The sequence below is a fragment of the Saccopteryx bilineata genome, chromosome 2, assembly GCF_036850765.1.
Source record: "Saccopteryx bilineata isolate mSacBil1 chromosome 2, mSacBil1_pri_phased_curated, whole genome shotgun sequence".
NCBI lineage: Eukaryota > Metazoa > Chordata > Mammalia > Chiroptera > Emballonuridae > Saccopteryx > Saccopteryx bilineata.
The window spans coordinates 277,919,400-277,939,959 of record NC_089491.1 but is presented as its reverse complement, the minus strand read 5'-3'; the positions used below and the strand labels follow the sequence as shown (position 1 = coordinate 277,939,959).

General features: G+C 52.7%; 1 protein-coding gene across 4 annotated transcripts in view; it reads right to left on the bottom strand.

Moving 5' to 3' along the window:
* Window positions 1–1,980: 1,980 nt before the first annotated feature.
* The window catches only part of DDR2 (discoidin domain receptor tyrosine kinase 2), a 74,605-nt gene continuing 56,025 nt past the window's right edge, over window positions 1,981–20,560 (bottom strand). For 3 of the 4 annotated variants that reach the window (XM_066261014.1, XM_066261015.1, XM_066261012.1), the window contains exons 11-18: window positions 18,427–18,637; window positions 16,984–17,207; window positions 15,964–15,987; window positions 15,039–15,166; window positions 12,941–13,132; window positions 12,455–12,689; window positions 11,333–11,482; window positions 1,981–8,284 (exon numbers count right to left, since the gene is read on the bottom strand). In XM_066261014.1, coding sequence (XP_066117111.1) covers window positions 8,150–8,284; window positions 11,333–11,482; window positions 12,455–12,689; window positions 12,941–13,132; window positions 15,039–15,166; window positions 15,964–15,987; window positions 16,984–17,207; window positions 18,427–18,637 — 1,299 coding nt within the window. In that variant the 3' untranslated portion in view covers window positions 1,981–8,149. The remainder of the gene's footprint in view (window positions 8,285–11,332; window positions 11,483–12,454; window positions 12,690–12,940; window positions 13,133–15,038; window positions 15,167–15,963; window positions 15,988–16,983; window positions 17,208–18,426; window positions 18,638–20,560) is intronic. The other variant, XM_066261013.1, reaches the window with a different exon arrangement.

Sequence of the window (20,560 nt, the reverse complement as noted above, 5' to 3'; positions counted from 1 at the left end):
CGCTCTCCAATCAGATCCAGGCCGGTCCCGTCCGCCGCCCAATCAGGGCCCGCAGAAACCGCCCCGCCACGGCCCCCCCACGCCCTCCAATCAGATCCCGGTTGGTCCCACCACCGCGGCGTCACCGACTCCGCGTTGAGCCCTCCAATCGCAACCCGCCGTGCGCGGGCCGCGCCGGGACCAAGGTCGGGTGAGATAGCCTGAGGGGTGTGGCCCAGGGACGCCCTGCCCCCAGTCACTCAGCTATCCCCCGCCTCTGCTACTGAGGTGACCCGCCCCGGCCCCAACCTGGGGTGCGCTTTGGACCCAGGTCTTTTGCGCGCGGGCGCCTGGCTCTCTGGCCGCTCCACTGGGGCGTTTGCAGGGGAGGTTCGGGTCCAGGAGCTTCTGAAGTTCGGGGACTGTCCCCTCGTGATCCCCGCCGCTTTACCCGAGTCTGCGGCACCGGGCCACTGTCCAGCCCTGGGCTCCCAGACCCCTTCGCGCTCCAGTCACCTTTGGAGCACTGACTTTAGGGAACATTCAGGCTAGAATTGCCAGCTGTCAGAACTTGGACCATGGGGAGCACTTGGGTCCTGGGCGCCCAGGACGGGAAGAAGCCACCTCTGGCTCGTCTCTGAGGCTCATACCCGCTCCCTTACCTGCGTGGCTGTGGCAGTGGAGGAACATGTGCTCACGTTACTCGCTAAGTAAAAGTGTGGACGCGTTCTGCAAGGGCAGGAAGAGAGTCGCTCCAGGTGGTGTCAGTATAACCTCTGCTGCAGGGACCCAGTCTGCATCCTAGGGGTTCAGGGGTTTGCTGCTCTGGGTGCCGGGGCACCGAGACAGGCCGTGTCTGGATTTAGAAAGTATTTCTTTATATAGAATAAGACAACTTTGTGACAACAATAAAGTGTTCCCAGTTGATTCTTGGACTAAGCCCCCCAGAACTGGACTAAGGTGACAGAGAGCATCAAACCCCAGGCTCTAGTTGTGTGGCTATGCCAGACACCAAGGTGCTTTCCCTCTGTTGTAGTAATATAATGTTATAGTAATTAAATATATAGAAATGTAAACAACAAAAATATGGAAGGTATATAAAAGCAATTAAAACAATATTAAAAATAATTATTAAAATTAAATAAAGTTATGGTATCTGGATAGGAATTAATATAGTGGGTGCAGATGTGATAAACAGACTCTGACTTTCAAGCAGGGCCCAGTTAGTGTGTGTGTGAAGTTATACATAGATAAGAAGTGGCTTGGCGTCATAACTTTGTAAGTTAATGTAAATAAGAGCATCTTAAAAAATGGTTTGATGTAAACATTTCAGTAGATTAACATAAAAGGGGGTTCCCTGCGAGGAACTCCCAAAAAGGTGGTTTGAGGTGATAATCCTGTAGATTGACACCTGTTAGAAGGCGTTGGCCTGAAAAGGTACTAAATCTGAGGGGGCCCCTGCTGCGGTAGTCGCCCAGACTCCAACGTGAACTGAACTGTCTCCATGCAGCTCTGAGCTCTGACCAAAGACAGCAGAGAGGAGCACGCCGACGGGGTCCCCTTAAGCTGTACCCAGACACGCCAAAAGGATTTGTGAGTAATAAATTGACCACGTGATTATTGCAACTAACTCTGTGTCAGTCATACCTTTCCTCCGGTGGCAGTTAGTGTCAGCACTTATCATTAGTATCCTCATAGCCATCTCAAGACTAGTCTCGAAGAGGCTGCCAGCCCTGCTGATAAGCAGGAGTGTCCTACTGCACAGGGAAGTCGAATCAGGGACGCCTGTTCGACGTAGAGCTTGGGCTCTACTGGGACACCCTCCCATAAAGTTAGCTAATGTGTGAGAGGCCTGGGTCAAGTGCACTGTGACAGGCAGGTGTCCACGCCTGTTACAAACCTGGGCTCCTTCCCCAACACGTCTCCAAAAAGGGTGCCAGGCATGGGAGAAAGGGTGATAGAGCCCAGGACTGGTGCCATGGACACAGAAAGAACCATCTCTCAGTAGCATATTTCTTTAATCATTGTTATTTACAATTTATCATCTGACAGACTGTTAACAGAGAATAAATAAAGAAAAGACAATATACAGTTGGCATCTTGTTCTTTTTTTTCTAATACAGAGAATTCTTAACGTACTCTATATTGGAATGACTATGATAGTTTTAAGCAGAAATTAAGACACTTTGCTCTTTACCCCTTGACAAGACACACGTCCTCCACAGTCGGCAGAGCAGGCCCAGGTGCTCCCTTGCCACAGGAAGCCTGCTCAGCAGTGCTGCTCCAGCAACGCCAGCAGACGATGGGGGAGAGGAATGGGTGTCATGGGCAATGAAGAGCGTGAAGGGAACAGCTACATTGTAAGCTCAGTGTGTTGGCAGGAATCCTCCCGCTTTCAAAAAGAGTTTTCGCTCTAAGTGATTACCTTATCCTCCAGGGCCAATCCTCCCTTTAGCTGCAGTGGTGACAATGGGTAAGCAGCAGTGACCCTGGGACTCGCCCTGTTCCTTCAAGGGACCTGGGAAGTGGTTGACAAGGTGGCTGTCAGAGAAACTACAAAGTTCATTTTGAACAGACTGAGTTTAGGTCCAGGGTCTGGTGCCTGCTCTGGGCAGGCTGCCTCGTGTGAAACGACCTTTAAATGCTGTGGAAAGACCTCAAAGAACAAGGTATTCCATAGGTCAACTTCCCCATCAGAAAATATACAGACAGAGGCTGTTCTGCACCAGGTAAGGTCCCGGCCCTTCCTCTCTTCCCTTGTTCAAAAGCACCCTCTATGTCAGAGCAGAATAATTCTCCCTAATTCACCCTCGTTGTGCAATATGACAAGTTCCTGTTTCCATAGTTAATTCATTCAAAAACAACATTCAACAAACATGTGTGGAGAGCCCACTCTGTGCTAGGAACTTCACAGGACATGGGGTTACACAGTGGTGAACAAGTTACAGTCTTGTAACCTCTAAACAGGGCACGTAAAACACCACCCCAAAACTCTCAGCCGTGAGCGGCAAAGCCGAAGGCTCAACATCCCCCCCACACACACACCCTCTCCCAAGACATCGCTGCTGTGTTTGCATTTAGCTTGGTCCAATGTGATTGGTATTACATTTCAGAATAGATATTCCAGCAAATGAAACTGCTCTACTGGGATGAAAATAGTTTCTCATCAATAGAGTAGGGTCTAACCACTGTTCTCTATTCCTTCCACAAACCATCCTGGGGCCATCACTCGTTGACAACTACTTCTTGACCAAAAACACTGCTTCACTCTCAAGTCCTCTTTGCCACAATACCAAATCCCCCTCACTGTAGAAACAGCAGGAGCCATCGAGATTTCCCCTCCACACCTGATTCTCCGGCCAACAAGTCATGGCCCGGTCTCTCTCAGCTGCCCTCTCTGTTGCGGCCTCCCTTCCAAGTTGTCTGGCATTGTTACTGCACTGCCAGACTAAGTCAGCGCGTGGGAACCTAGTCTAGGCAGGATAATGCTCAGAGACAAAGGAACAAGTTACTTTGTTACAGTCTTTTTAGGATTTTGTACAATTGTATTCAAATGGTGTCTTTCTCTAAGGCCTCCAAGTAAGGCCAGGTTACAAACTAGCGAGGATTAAACCTATCCAGATACTAAATAAATCCATGTGGGGGAAAAAAAAACAACCTAAAAAAAACCTGATGAAATCTGAATAGAGTCTAAGGTTTAGTTAACAATATCAGACCGATGTCAGTTTTCTGGCTTTTGGACTTGCATGATGGTTATGTAAGATATTATCAGTGGGAAAGCCTGGCTTTAGGGTGGGGCCACCCTGTACTCCTTTTGCAACTTCTTGTGAGTTTTAAAGTATTTCAAAATAACAAATTTCTTTTCTTTTTCTTTTTAAAGGATACACACCAAATAATTCCCACCAAGCAGAGAACTCAAAATGCCACCAATCCCATCCGTGAACCATTTCCGGCCTCTTTCCATGTCAGTTCAACCCTCCAAGACATTTACCAAGTGGAGAAGACATCCGTCTGTTCCTACCAAAATGTGAAACTTCGATTCAGAAGGATTTCCCAGCATATACCGGGACCCGAAATTTCTATAATAGAAACATCCAGGGGCTGCCACAGACATGGCCAGAGGTCTTACTGAAAAGACTCAAGCATCAGGACTTATCAATTCAACTTAAAATCAGATACTCAATAGCCCTATGGGAGGAGTAACCTAAGTCTTCACTGTGATTTTCTTTATTTTTTTATAGTTTGGAGCAAAACAGATGCTATTCTCTTATAGAATATGTCCTTGGAACTTTCTCATCTCTTTTCCTCTTTTGAACACCCCCCTTCTCTGTTCTCCTTTTACTCAAAGCACAGGGCTGAGCCCCACTTCCCTGCGGGAAGTGTGGGTGAGGCTAGAACACCACTCCCCCCCACTTCCTCTGAAACAAAAGATCCTCCCCAGTGGGTGCTCGGGTGCCTTACAGCCATGAGGGACTTCCTCCGCCTTAAACTCTTCAGATAGCCCTTCAGTTTCCCACTCTGCCCGCGACCTCTCATTTTCTCACCAATGTCTGCATGCTCTGCATCACCCAGAGGGTCTTCTCTCTCCATACCCAGTCATCTTTCACCTTCAGGTCACTTACTTTTCCCGCCCTGTCCCATCTCTCCGTCTCCAGAATGGAGTCTCGACCTCACCCAATTCTGTCCTGCTCTGCGACCCTCCACAGCCCACCAGTGCACGTCTGTCCCGTCCCTGTGGCCTCTTCCTGCCCACCCACCTCCCATTCAGCCTCATGCATGTTCACGTTGGTTCACCCATCTGCCGCCCCCTCCCACACTGGGCTCTGTCCTAGCCTCTCACCTGCACCTGCACCTGCACCTGCCAAGGACCACCTCCAGAGCTAAAGCCACGCCCCCTGGGGCCTCCTTCAGTCCGGGGTATTCTGAGCATCCAGGTAGGGCTTGCCTGTCAGCACATCGACCAGTCTACATACACATTTCCCTCCGGCTCTAACTCCCTACCCTGGACACGAAGCATTCTACATAGAGCACGAAGAGGGGGCGTTACTGCAAAGCTAATGGGCCCCACCATTTCTCACCCCTTCCCCATCTCCCTTTACAGCTTCATTCTTCCAACATAGATTCGAATGACTTTTAGATTTTCCACACTGGCCTTCGCCACACACACACACACACACACACACACACACACACACATACACACACACGCATGCATGCTGTTGGGCCTCTCGGGTCCGCACTGTGAATGCGACCAGGTTGTAGTGAAACCTGAGTTCATCGTACAAAGGTGCCCAGTGCCAGGAAGCAGGGCCTCCCTCTTCCCAGAAAGGATAACGGGCGTGACCATACGCTTTGGCTAGCCACCTGAAACCAACCACCTCTCTCTGCTTCAAGCCCAGGGAAACCCAGATACACAAATTTCATTATAAATAGGACCATTTTCTGGGGGACGGTGAAATACAGCGTGTTGAGGCAGAATGGTTAAGAAAGAAGTAAATGGAACAATGTTAGGTGAGGGGAGGGGGATAGCAATACTTCTCTTGCCACCTAAGACGTCCCGGCACAGCTGGCCGCGGCCCCAACAGAGGCGTGTGGACAGGTCACTTTAATTCTGGCAAAACATGATGATCAACTTCACATGTTGATTTGACTTGGGCATGTGATCAAACACTGTTCTGGGTGTGTCCATGAGCTGTTTCCAGACAAGATTAGCATTTGAATTGTTGGACCAAGTCAGGCAGAGGGCCATCAGTTGTCTCGCCCAACTGATGACAGAGCCGCAGAGGACAGGGAGTTGGCTCCTTCCAGAAGCTGAGCTGACCCCTTGGCCGTCGGTCCTCAGGCATACACCATGAACTCTCCTAGGTCTACTGCTCAGCCCCCATCCTAGATTACGCGGGCCGATTCCTTACAGGAAGTCAGAGACACGCGCATGTGTGTGTCTCCTGCTAGCTCTGCCTCTCTGGAGAGCTCTGAACGGCATCTTAAGTTCACACTGACCGTGAAAGCAGAGAGTGGCAGGTCTCCCGGTGGGAGGGAGCGTGTCTGGCCCTGCACATATCAGATGAGATGGGGGTGTAGGGAAGCACGTGGAGAACCTGCAAACAACACACGTGGCTACTGTCACGCCCAGAGTGACCTCCCTGCATGGCCGCTCTTCTCGACCACAGCTCTTAGAGCAGGAGATGGGCAGGGAGCCAGGTCCGCGTCTGCTGGAGATCCACTTTTCCAGCAAGCACTGAATGTATCAGAATGGGACGAGACTTTGAGGCCACCTAAGCCAATGTCCTCCTTTTACGGATGGGGAAAGTCTGGAAGGCAGAGTGACTTGTCTAAGATGATACACTCGGCTCAAAGAAGAAGCGGGATGGAGCTCCCAAAGCGATGCTGACCCGACTCCCAGCCCGTGACCTCTCCAGAGTTAGTCCTGGGAGAGCCTGGAGGCTGTCCCAGGTCACGATGGGGACAGGGTATTTGCTGTGGGCACAGGAGGGCCTGCAGGCGATCCTGGGGTTGTGGGCTCTGTGCTTCTGCTGTGGCCTGAAGCAGTGCTGAGGACTGAACAGGGGACTCACGCCCCCCAGGGGCTGTAAAGGGGCCGTGTGAGGCCAACAGAAGCTGCTCCTTCTCACCTTGGGGCATGTCCTCTGCCATCCCTTTTTGTGTCCCCTCAGCGGGAATCGGGGTTTCCCTTCCCTGCTTCACACCGCACCTGAGGGCCCATGGAGTGTCGAAGCTCAGAGCCTGTTCCGATGGGACTCTGATGTGACCGGGTATCTGTTCCCACGAACTCTGAAGCCACAGCCTGCCTCTTTCTTCTCTGCTGGTCACAGCATCTCTAGGCACCCGTGTCGACTAAGCCGTCGTGGTGGGTGACATCTGCATCACGCTCGACCTGTGCTGACGGCCATCCAGCCCCATCTCACAGCCCACATCCGTCTTCCCTAGTTCTTCAGCCTGTACCATCTGAGCCTCTTCTGTGACGACGGTCCCACCACTGGAGGGGGGGGGGGTGAGCCCATCCATCCTGTGTGTCCCAGATCAAGAGTGAACATCCGTCTCGCTGTAGCTTCCCCTCACTGGTCCTAGGTCACACTCAGAACAGAGCTGTTCCCTGTTGCTCCTGCCCAAGAAATTCAGCCCCCAGCCCTCAAGGGCCACCGCAGCAGCCTTGGAGAACGTGGACCGAGGGGCCTGGGACGAAGCTCTCGAAACACCTGTTTGTATGGTTTCACCACGAGGCTCTCACTGAGACACGCACCTGGAAATGCCCGCACCAGGTAAAGGGGGCAGCCCTCTGCAGGAACGCCTCCTGCACCTGTCGCCGGTCCTCCGCAGCATCCCCATTCCCTGTCACGGAATCCTGCCACGTGGGAGCAATGTTTTCCTTTGCCAGTGACGCTTCCCCTTCAGACCACCACGTGGTCACCATCTTTCCTATGTGACCCTCTGCATTGCTAAGCCCACAGGTCTCAACCTGGACCCCTGCCCACGAACGAGCGCAACACACACTCCAGGAAGGTGGGGGTGACGAGCAGGCATCCGTCACTTTGACAGGAGAAGGAAGCGCCACGTGTGGAACAAGTCTGGGGCCACATGAGGAAACGACACCACCTGTGACCAGTGACTGACACCGTGTCATCCGAGGCCCCGCACTCGCCAAGGGGTTTCGCCGCAGACCTGCTCTCGGGTTTCCGAGAGACATTGCTATGCTTCAAGTTTTTCTTTCTAAAACTCATTTCTCTTAAATTCAGCATGAGGGAGAAAAAAATATTGTAGCATCTGCACATTTATACACACAAAGCATAGTTAACCTTTATAAATTATCTAAATGATCTAGCCTCTCTTATCCAACACTTGGTATAACCATGAAGATGTTTTGACTGGATTTTTTTTATCTGCCCTAGGCTTTTCTTTTCTTTTTTAGTTCTTTAATGTAAAAAAGAAATGTAATATATGGGTCAGGAATGGAGAGTGCTGGGGGTTGAGTGGTGGGAGAGAGAGGGAGAGAGAGAGAGAGAGAGAGAGAGAGAGAGAGAGAGAGAGAGAAGCAGACCGGCCTCTGTCCGGGGGCCGCCGGCATCCGGTGGATTGGCTTAGGCGTGGCGGAGGGGTGGGTCTGCCCCGTGCGGAGGCCCTGGCCGCGGCAGGGTGGCCTGGCGTGGACGCGTCACTCGTCCCCCTGCTGGAGCAGCAGGAGGTGGATCTCCTGGAACGAGGGCCGGTGCTTGGTGTCCCTCCGCCAGCAGCTCAGCATGAGCTTGTACACGGAGTCCGGGCAGATGGCAGGCTGGGGGAGATACGTCTTTGGAAACGACAAAGATAAGCAACAAGAGAGGATCATTTTTTTGGGTTTTTTTATCTTCTTGCACCTGTCTGTCCAGTTCTCCCCGCATCGTGTATTGACTAGACTGTCGTTACCCCCTGTGGCATGTCTTTGCCTCTGTTGTCAAATATTTATTGACTCTATGAATGAAAACTTGACTTGGGAGAGGGGAGTGAACGCACAATATGCCGCACAGATGGGTTGTGAAATTGGGCACCTGCAACCTGTACAACTTTGTTAACCACTGTCACCCAAATAAATTCAAGTAAATATTAGAGTTTTTTAAAAAGAGAGACTATGCCCTGGCTGGTTTGGCTCGGTGGTATAGCGCTGGCCCAGTATGTGGAAGTCCTGGATTTGATTCCCGGCCAGGGCACATAGGAGAAGCGTCCATCTGCTTCTCCACCCCTCCCCCTCTCCTTTCTCTTTCTCTCTCTCTCGTTCTATCTATCTCTCTCTTCCTCTCCCACAGCCAAAGCTCCATTGGAGCAAAGTTGGCCCCGGGCGCTGAGGACAGCTCCATGGCCTCTGCCTCAGGCACTAGAATGGCCCCAGTTGCCGCAGAGCAACGCCCCAGATGGGCAGAGCATCGCCCCCTGGTGGGTGTGCTGGGTGGATCCCAGTTGGGCACATGCGGGAGTCTGTCTCTCTGCCTCCCCGCTTCTCACTTCACAAAATAACAGCAACAATAAAAAAAAGAAAAATAGAGAGAGAGACCATAAAGCAAAGAGGGTGAAAGGAGGGACACTGCACCTTCGCTTGACTTGTCCCCTCCCCCTCGGTGACTGTGATAACTGAGGGGGAGGGGTCTAAAGCCCAGCAGCCCCTCCCCTGGTTGTCAGTGCTGCATCTCTGCAGCAGGATTTCCCGCAGGGCCAGTCTGTGTCCCAACGACCAAACCACTGAGCACAGGGTGACTGGGGAGCAGCAAAGCCATCTCAGACAGGACGCCCCAGGGGCGAGAGTCCCAAACCCGCCTGGACCAGGAGCTCCAGAGGAAAGTGCTCGCTGCAAATATTTCCCAATGGGTCGAGACAAAAACAAAAAATGTGAAAAGCATTTTTTTTTTAATGATCGCGATAGACATCCAAGCACTTTCTACTGAATGAAAAGGACTCAGGATTTGCCTAAGCCATGAGCCCTCAGCGTAAAAATTTCTTCTCGAAACCACGTCATGAAGTTCTCTCCTGATGCATATCTGCCATGTTCAGTAAGCAGGCGACGTAAACGGGCGCTGCTCAGAAAAGAATCAGATCACGCACAGGCCATCTGGTGACCATGGGGTCCACTCTGCTGCTGACGGGGCAGAGGAATGACCGTATCCCCCATCTAATGTCGGACTTTGAAAATGGAGTCCTGAAATGCTAGGGAAACTTAGAGTAATAAAATATGTTACAAATTGATATAAATATATAATAAAGTGAAATACTATAAAATAATAAAATATAAATTTAATAAATTGTGTTTAGTCGTCCAGGTGTTACACTGAATGAATCTGTATTGAAAAATGTAAACTTCTGCTGAGAGGCAGGGAGCTCGCCGAGCCTATGATGACGCTATGTGGCTCTGGCCGGGGCTCTGCTCAAATATTTCACTTCACAACTTGACCATTCAATAGTTGGTCAGAATAGTTTTGGTTCACCGCCGGTATTTAATGAGGGTGAAAAAGCTGGACCCTTTCACAATGAATATTTTAAAATGGATAAAAAAATTAAATGGAATAGAGATTAGAAATTAAGACGATATTCAATGATAAAATTATTGTGAAACTGAATAGCATAACATTTGAGTAATTAATGCGTAAGTTTTTTTTTTTTTTTTTTTTTTTTAGTGAGAGGAGAGGAGGCAGACAGACTCCTACATGTGCCCTGACTGGGATCCACCCGGCATGCCCACCAGGGGGCGATGCTCTGCCCTTCTAGGCCTTTGCTCTGTTGCAACAGAAGCCATTTTTTTAGCGACTGAAGTGGAGGACATGGAATCATCCTCAGTGCCCAGGGAAAACTTGCTTCAATTAACCCATGGCTGCAGGAGGGGAGGAGAAGAAAGAGATAGAGAGAGGGAGAGAGAAGCAAGAGGAGGAGATATAGGGAAGAAGATAGTCGCTTCTCCTGTGTGCCCTGACCGGGAATCCAACCCAGGACATCCACATGCTGGGTCAATGCTCTGCCACTAAGCCAACTGGCCAGGGTCATGCATAATATCTTAGTGCTAAGTCGAGGCTACGTAATGCCTTTGCTGGCTTGGCTCCATGTAAGCAATGTGGATACATTTTTCATTTCAGCAAGAGCCTTCTCCCTTCCCCAGCTGCTAAGGGGCCACAATCCAAGGGTGCCTGCTGTTGGGGCACGTGAGGGAGGCCACATGGGGGAGGCCACACTGGGGGAGGCGGAGGACCACAGCCACCAGCAAGCTTTAATTCTCATGTCTCACAGGAAACATCACCGAGTCAGCCAAACAAATCTTAGGGTATCAGTGGTAGAGCATCGGCCCGGCATGTGGAACTGGGAACCTGTTGTCCTGAGTCCTGAGAGGCCGTGGCAACCAGGCCCAGAGGGGCCTGGCAGGAGCCAGAAGTCCAGGGGGTGCCTAATCATCTCTGGATGTCGGAGTCTAGAAACACTGCTAGACAGTCCAAACCCAATGTTGAAGGAAGGCTGATTAATCCCTTGTTCACTTTCAAGCGTATATATTTCTAACCAGGAAGACAAACCTCATAGTTTAGATCTAGAAACGGGTCAAACAGGAGACAGGGCTTTACTTCTGGGTACGTCTGAGCTGGAGAGAAGCCTCCATGAGCCCTCATGCCCTCTGTTGATGCTGGGTTGACACAAAAGCAGAGGGTACGTGTGCATGCTTGGGGAGGGGGGGCTGGGTCTTACTCGGTACCTGGATAACGAGTGACACAGGCCATCAAGCAGGTGGCCCGCCTTCCAGCCCCATCCCGTCCTGCTACATCAGAGCCTTCCTTCCTCTCCCCTTCAAGAGCACCCACGCCCACACCTGTCCGCCCCCGCCAGCTCTCACCTGCCTCCCTTGGTCTCGGAAGAATTCCCCAGTATTCTCGATGACCTGTTCATCAGAGAGCTGGGAGTAAGGTTGCTCCTGGCAAAAGGTGAAAGTCTCCCACAGGGTCACCCCGAAGGCCCACACGTCACTGGCTGTGGTGAACTTTCCCTGTTGGAATAAGGACCAGGAGAGAGAGGCAGTTACCTGGGCACCACCTGGAGCTAGGCCCTCCCTGGCCCAGCCCCGCCCCATGGGAAGGAACAGCCCCCTGAGAGATGGGTGGGGGAAGCAGATGTTTCTCTTACCACCACCCCCCCGCAGCCCCGCAGCCCCAAACACAAAGCGCTGAGTAAAAATTATAAAGCAAAGAATGAGAAACTAAAGTAAAAAGCAAATGGTGATCCTCATTAAAATAAAAATAGAGAGATTCAATGTCAATAATTAATTAGAAATAGTTTGTAAAATACAGAAGAAAATGATTTTATGTGGGTAACATTTCTTTAAATACTTTCTTCATACCCTAAACTCACTTGGGAGGTGGGAAAGGGGAAAGAAAATAAAATACTAAATTCCTCATTGTGATGGGTGTATTTTCCACCCAAATTTTATATAGTGAGCATGTTGATGTTTACCAGCAGAAACAGGCAAGTGTTAAAAATAACAATGAGTGGCCCTGATGGGTTGGCTCTGTGGCAGTGCATTGGCCCAGCGTGTGGAAGTCCTGGGATTCGATTCCCGGCACACAGGAGAAGCGCCCATCTGCTTCTCCACCCTTCCCCCTCTCCTTTCTTTCTCTCTCTCTCTTCCCTTCCTGCAGCCAAGGCTCCATTGGAGCAAAGTTGGCCCAGGCACAGAGGACGGCTCCATGGCCTCTGCCTCAGGCACTAGAATGGCTTGGCAGCAACAGAGCGACGCCCCAGATGGGCAGAGCATCACCCCCTGGTGGGCATGTTGGGTGGATCCCGGTCAGGCGCATGTGGGAGTCTCTCTGCCTCCCCGCTTTCACTTCAGAAAAATTAAAAAAAAATAAAAAATAAAAATAAAAGTAACAATTAGCCCTCAGAGATGATTGCCCCACATCAAAGCAGACGTCGGAGCCCACAGCGTGCCGGGCTGTCCGGAGCCCCTGCCCGCGCTCACCAGCAGGATGCTTTCCCAGGACATCCAGCGGATGGGCAGCACGGCGCGGCCCTGGATGCGGTAGTAGTCCCCGCTGTACAGGTTCCGGCTCATTCCAAAGTCGGCGATCTTGATGGTGTAGTTCTTGCCCACGAGGCAGTTCCGTGTGGCCAGGTCTCGGTGGACAAAATTGAGGGAGGAGAGGTACTTCATGCCAGAGGCGATCTGAGTGGCCATGAACTTCAGGTTGGTGTAACTGAGGACACAGGAGGGGGGAGGTCACCTGTGGCCTGGGGGTGGGGGACGCAACAGGTGCACAGGCCATGGCTGCTTCCACATCGCTCTCTGCCCCTCAGGGACCTCTGTCTTCCCCGCCCCCAGGGCAGCCACTCCCCGCACACTAACCCCACCACCCCGAACTCGGCCAAGATTCAGGGTTCGCTGCTCCGCGTCTGCAGACCCAGGTTCGTGTCAGGAACGTGGGCAGAGCAGGGACCTGCTATCTACCTGACGGTGGGCACCTCGCTGGGGGAGGCTCCGGGGGGCTCGTGGCGGGACAGGAACTGATTGAGGTCCCCGTTCTCCATGTACTCGGTGATCATGCAGAGAGGGTCATCGGTGATGCAGACGGCTAAGAGACGGATGATGTTGGCGTCCTTCAGCCGGGACATGATCTTTATCTCCTTAAGAAAATCATTCCTTTGGAGGACACACACGGACACACACACGGACAGACCCAGAGGTGGCCAGAGTCAGCGTCAGGAGAAAAAGGTGGGCAGAGCCAAGCCTCGTCCTCCCGGCACACCAAGTCTGGTTCCCTCGCACGACCTTTGAAGGGACAGAGGACTGCCCGCCCCCTCCCCACCACCACTACCAGGCCTGTCTCAATCTACACTACGAGGCCCCCTGTTGCACTGGGCTCCCTCTGAGGACGAGAACCATGCCTCAGTCACACTAGCATCCCTGTGCCCAGCAAAAGGCCTGCCACATGCAGGGTGAATTGGACACGCGCTGCCCAAAACCGCCCTATACACATCTAAGCTGCGCCCTGAGACTCACATCTAAGGTGCACGAGGGTGTCACCCTTCACAAAGCCCTGTGCCATTCTGTTAACAAAGCAAAAGGGTGTTTTATAAAGTGGACGGTCACCCTCAGGTCTAAGTCTGTGTTTTCCCACACCGACTTGTCTTAGTACAGACTTTACCAGCTGTCGGTCCCAACACTCGACACAGAGCAGCTCAAACTGTGGGGTGGCAATTTAAAAAAAATATTTTTTTTAAAAAAGGACTCCCTTGGCCAAGGCTAACAGCTGAGTTTTTGGTAGCAACCACCCTTGTGAACCACAAAGCTGTAACCTTTCCCGTAGCAATGTTTGGGTCAGTGAGACCACTAGCCCACATTCCCCAAATTACTACAGCAGTTCAGTCACGAGTCTCCTGGGAGTGTCCTAGGAAAACTAGGTCCCTGTGACACACAAACCACATCAAGGGCATCGACCCCAAACAGGGGTCTCGATGGCTTGAGAGACGCCAGAGCCACAGGAGACCCGGCGGCTCGGCAGGAGTGGACGCAGGGGCGGGATGCCAACCCCGCTGAACGAAACAACTTGTCACATCCATGGTTCTGTCCTGTCTCCGGTCCCATGCGGAGATTAGTATCAGGAATAACCCATCCCTGTGGGACCCAAGGATGTCCCCTGCCAGTCATGCTAATACCCCTACAATTGGGGCTCCTAGGTAGAACCCCCAAGCCGCTCCGGCTCTCACCCCGGCCCCTTCTCCTCGCCCACCACCCTCTAATCCTGCCGTTTCATGAGGTTTCTCAGGAAGCCCGTGAACGACGGTTATGTAAAGAACAGGTGAGGGACCATCGCTCACTTCAAGTCTCAGCAAGACGGAGCAGCAGCCGACACAAGTAGGGATGCCCATGTGTCCCCTGGATGGGACCTCATCCAGGGGACACTCTCAGCTCTGGGCAACAAACGCCTCCAGGTGACAGTGGGCTCACTGTCCCCGCAACAGACAGAAAGACTGCAGGAACAGTTGGGTGGCTGAGACTGCAACCTACGGGGGATGTCGGGGGTCCCAGCTGAGGAACCCGCTAAAGGCCAGCGGATTCTTCTGCCCTGAGGTTCGTGGGCACTTTTCCAAGTGGAGGGAGCTTCTCATTGTAGGGGCCGCCAGACAGAGGAGAGAAGGCGCGTAGAAGAGAAGGAAAGGATGAGACAGTCAGTAGCGATGGAGAGAAAGGAGAGTGGAGGAGGCCGAGCAGGAGTGGTGTGTAACCTCGGGGATGCATCTGTGGACGACAGTGGACCAGATGGAGCGCCCGCTCAGACCGCGCACGCCGAGACGTTCGGGCTGGGCCGACGGTCAGGGAGCCAACGAGTGGCCAGTCCAGTGGGGGACACGCACGCGTTGGTATTTGCGGGAGATGGAGGACAGAGGTGAGGATGTCAGGCCCCCAGCAGGAGATAGAGCGTAACCATGGAAACAGGAGGCAGTTCACAGACCTTCCCATCGCCACAGGAAAAGCAGCTCTGCTGAGAGGTTTTTCCCGGAGGGTCCAAGATAGCTAATACAAGACACGAGCGTGGACCACAGACCTGGCGTTCTTGTTGGCGTCCGCCCGCAACATCTTCACGGCCACCAGGACTGGCTGGCTGGCGCTGGCGTCGGGCGCAAAGTCTTTGTCTTTGAACTTCTCCATTCCCTCCACTTCACAGAGGTGGACCTGGATGAGAGGCCTGTGTCTCAGCGCCACCGTCACCCCCATGGGCACCTCGGGGGGCGGGGCAGGGGGGTGTCTGACACCTACCCCTCGGGGCCAGACAATCGGAGACCCACGGGAGACACGTGTGACACATTTCTGATTCAGATAACAGATGAAAACAATGCTCAGAATGTGAACTAGGTAGAATGAATGAATTTGCAACAGAGTATCTTATCACCACACAGAGCACTCTACACTGTGCTTGGGGATAAACGCATGACCTTCCCTCCATCATACAAAACCCAAGGTGCCGTATTTCCCCATGTATAAGACGCTCCCACGTAGAAGATGCACCTTAATTTTAGGGCCCAAAATTTGAAGAAAAAAAAAATTACATAAAGTTATCAAACTCAAGTTTTATTCATCATAAAATTCATACAACTCCTCACTGTCAAAACTCCCATCCATGAGCTTATCCTCATCTGTTCTGATGACGAATCACTGTCTTCATAGATTGCCTCGTCCTCAGTTCCATCTATGGCATTTGAAATGCCACAACCACTGTATGAGACTACTCAGGTTTTAGACCCCAAGTTTTTTGAAAAAGAGTGCGTCTCATATATGGGGAAAGACAGTAATTTCCTCTCTAAGATAATTCTTCAGTACGAGGTTAGTATGACAAGTAGCATCTATGCCCTGTGACAATACAATGAGCCAGCACTGGCACCTTTAACAGACCGAGGACATAGAACACCATGGACACATGCCACAGACACTTGCCCCCCCCCAGCCCCCTGCCCCAGCAATACCAAACCTACCCAGGAGAGAAGCATGCAGTCCACCTGAAAACCAACAACACAGTCCTGTTGAACCAAGTGTTACGGCCGCCGTGTAGACCGCGGGGTGGAAAACCCCCCACGGCAGCCTCCCCGCCCCAGTCTGAGCTCTCAGGAGGCTCGGTGACTGACTGACGTAATAGGGAAGGGCTGCATAGGACAGACAGGCCTGGCTCTGAGGCCACCGAGGGGACCGCTCCTCCTCGTCTCAGGCGGTGATTCAGTCCTGAGCCGCTGATTCTGGGACCAACGGCTGGGCGAGGTTGTTTTCAACCGTTCTACATGTAACTCCCATTAAAAGGGAGGAAAACAAAGTGTCTGTCAAGCAGCGGGGCATCCCTGGACAGCTTATAAAAGATGATCACATCAAACGGGTCCCACCCTCTGTAACCCATTGTAAAAAAATGTGAAAATATGGAATGCTCCTCAGGAGGTCCGGGACGTCTAGGGACTCACGGGCTTCAAAAACTCCCATGCACAAGTCAGAATGCCCAGGAACCCCGCCAGAGTTTGGCAACATGTGGAGGAGACCACTGCAGGCCCATCCACTTTGGAAGGGACCCTGCTCCTCCGAGCACTTTTTATCTTTTTTTTTCTTAAGTGAGAAATTGGGAGGCAGAGAGACAGATTCCCACATGCGCCTGACTGAGATCCATCTGGCATGCCCACCAGGGGGCGATGCTCTGCCCATCTGGGGTGTTGCTCTGCTGCGACCAGAGCCATTCTAGTGCCTGAGGCAGAGGCCATGGAGCCATCCTCAGTGCCTGGGCCAACTTTGCTCCAATGGAGCCTTGGCTGCAGGAGGGGAAAAGAGAGACAGAGAAAAAGGAGAGGGGGAAAGGTGGAGAAGCAGATGAGTACTTCTCCTGTGTGTCCTGGCCAGGAATTGAACCCGGGACTTCCACACACTGGGCCGACACTCTACTGCTGAGCCAACCAGCCAGGGTTCTTCCGGCAACTTTTATTCAACCAAAGCCTGGACGCTCTACTCGGTCAACTCACCTCCCCAAACTGGCCTTCTCCCAGCTTCTCCTTGAATGTGAGGAGTTTCCTAGGGAACTCCTCCACGGCCACATCCTTCCCCGAAAGCAGGTCCATGGTGACAGCAGGCACGGAGTAGGTGTTGCCCCCAGTCACACCCTGGAGGTTCACGATGTCTGCCTCTGCATAGTGGGGCACCCCGTCTGGCCCGCTGGAAGGGGCTGGCTTCACATGGCTGCTGCAGCCTGGAAGACAAGGGCGGAAGTCTCTCTCAGGGGATGGCTCTGAACAGCTGTGCAGGGAGGGAAACCCGGCAGACAGAGGCTGGAGGTGTCCCCAGGCCACCTGCTCCAACACGCTCCTGCTTGGGTGCTCGGAGACTCCTCCCCCTGGCCTCAGCAAGGAGGCCACCATTTCTGTCTTGTTCTTTCTCGGATGACAGGACACGAGCAGAATCCTTGGGTTACAGAGATGTTTGGACATGCAGGGCGGGAGTATTAAAATTTTTTTCCGTGTGAGACACTATCACTGATTTAAGAACTTGTTTTCGGTATTTAAACACTTTCTGTTTGATTGATATGATCTAGTTGAAGACATTTCCTAACTTAAAAGAAAAACATTAAAATATGAGAAGGGTGTTTTAGACGTCAGAAAATAGGTAAGTTACTCCGGTCTAGGAAATAATTCCCTTTAGACCCTCTGTTGTCACTGTCTGTAAACTTCTGAGTCCGACGGGCCCCTCCAGTGCCTGTGCCTCCCGGGGGGTGGGGGGTGGGGGGCTTCCTTCCCTTCCTCAGAACGACCGCTGGCAGCCTCTGATCACAGGTGGTCTGTCTGCATGCCTGTCCACTCGCTCTCTCCAGCACACCCGTCCCTTCCACTGACGGGAGCCGCTCCCAGACTGTGACCTTACAGAAAGGCTGGTCTGAGCCTCAGCAATGACCACAGCGTCCCTCCTGACCTCACTCCATAACAGTATTTTTTTTTTTAACGCTAGGATGCGAATCAGCTAGCACTGTGTTAGGAAGCGATGCTTTTACTGAGACAAACCACAACATAGCTCTTCTCATAATCACTTCTTATGTAAGCCCAACAAATCTCCGCCAAAGAGGATTCGGCTCACACGAGGTAACAGTGATGTCTGGTGTGCGGGCATGTCCACATCAGGGGTTGCTCTCCGCCAGGGGAAATCCTGGTACTGACCTTACCCGGGATGGTGTTGGGTGATGGGCACTCTCCTCCTTTGTAAACTAGGAGGTTGGACAAGGTGGGCTGTTTGGGGTCTCCTGGTGTAAACACTGTAGTGGGTGGGGGTCTCTGCAGATAGCTGCTCTGCGGAGAGCAGCAGAGTCCAGACGCGGAGGGAGATCGTGGGCTTCTGTCTTGGCTAGCGCCAGGCTGGGTGAACACCCCCCACTCTCTGACCAGGCGCCCCCTTCGTGCTGCCCGCGGTCTGGTCCTCACCTGGCTCCTCCTCCCCAGGGGCGAACTCTGGGAGTTTGCGGATCAGTCTAGACGGCTCCTGGTAGTCGGGGCGGAGGGGGAAGATGCGGTCGTAGGTGGAGTTGGACTCCTGCTCACTGGGCGACGAGGAGCGGTTGTTGTTGAACATGCTGGACTCACTGGGCAGGGACAAGCTGACAGTCATTTCGTCATCCAGCATCCTCCGGGAAGCCTGGAGGGGCGGCACAGGGACCTTCCGTCTCCTCCTGCCCCGCTCCCCACCCAGGGGCCAAGGCTCTCCGAGGCCAGACGCCCCACACGAGCAGGGGTGTCCCTGTTGTAGAAGACCCCCCAACACTCTTCTTCACGGCAGAACGTGACCTGGTTTCTGAGCTGCGAGCCTGTTTGCCAGAGCCCTTACAAGCGTTACTCACTCGACACTGTGAGAACCCACCAGCACCGACCCAGCATCTCAGTCTGCAAGTTTTTGCCACGTTCTATTTAACAGTGAACATTCCCCCCCCAACCTGTGCTGGCCCAGTGGATAGATTGTCAGCCTGGAATGCGGAGGTCGATAGCTTGAAACCCCTGGCTTACCCGGCCAAGGCACACATGAGAAGCAACTGCTATGAGTTGATGCTTCCTACTCTCCCCACCCCCTTTTCTCTCTCTCTGGGGAAAAAAAAAAAATCAATAACTGAACTTTTCTCAATAACCTTACTCCTCACCCCAGCCCCAGAGTTTCACTAAGATGGTGGAGGAGAGCCCTGGGTGTCTGGGGGTGCCCAGGTGACTCCCACCAAACATGAGAATATACTAACCATTGGTCTATCCAACGTGGCCTGCCTAGTCCTTCAAAGACACGCCAGCCAGACCTCAAATGTACATGACTGTTTGGGTGGTCACTCCACACTCGGTGAGAAACCTGGCTGCCCATGGCACCCCCCAGACAGAAAGGTCCCTGTTGTGGAAAGATCCCCACCAGGAGCTGGAGCCCAGCACACATGGTCGAGACTCACTGTCTACCCTACACTGGACTCTCTCAGAAAAGGAGGCCGAGAGCACACCATCGGAGGGGTCCCTACAGCGATGTTGCCCCCAGAAGCTACGTGAGTGACATTTCTGGGAACGGAGAGCTGTATGTGCAAGTGTTTCTGCAAAGAATTCCGTCCGCAGGGAGGATTCCTGGGCCATTCCAGAGCCTCTCCAACTGTCTTGCTCAGGACGCACAGGGTAGAAGGAATTGTTGGAAGGACCAAGTTAAACAGACAAGGGCAAAATTCCTCTCTCCTGTGTATCTGGAGCATCTCCCATCAGACATTTCTCTCCCGGCCCAGGAATACTTCCCAGGAGGAAGACCCATGGGCGTGGCAGGTGTGGCTCAAGTACAGAGAGAAAGAGCCTGGAGCAGAACATGGACCCTCCACCGCAGTCCTGGCGGGCTGTTGGATCAGGACACGCAGCCGCGTTGAGCCGTCCAGAGGACCTCAGTCCACCAGCACCACCTCGACCACCTCCCCTTGCTGCCCACCCTGGACATCATATGCCCTGCGTCCCAGCATCGTGCCAATGGGCACGCTCACTGTGATACTTCCTCTCGGTCTGCAGTCACTACTTGTCGAGGGGATGTGCTCTTGGACTGGTGACAGAGGCACATATGGGAAGCAAGGAGACCCTCTTGTCTGTGACATGAACCCTAGTCCTCTCAGAAACCGATGGTGGAGCGGGTCAGAAGGAAGTGCCGGCTCCTCCTCGGGGTCCTGCTCCTCCTCTCTCTCACCTGAGCCCTTCCCTTCTATCTACACCCACAGTCTACACCCACGTGAGCTTGCTGACCAAGGACAGCGTCCATGGCCCAGGGTCGAAACACTCGATCCTCAAAAGACCCCACGAGCATCAGACACTTAGCAATAGCGTCTAGAAAGTTGTCTTCTGGCCCAAGAAACCAGGAAAGTCGTAGATATCCCACCATTGGTGAAACATATTCATTTTGGAAGAAGTCAACCTATGTCAAGACCGACGGCTAGAGAGAGCCTAGGAGGCGGGGTGTGGCCCACGTGACGTTGAGCACGCCATGTGTTCTCTTTAGAAAGATGATCAGGCAGAACCACGCTGCCTCGCTCACCACCATTTGGTGAGGTCCCCGTAACACAAC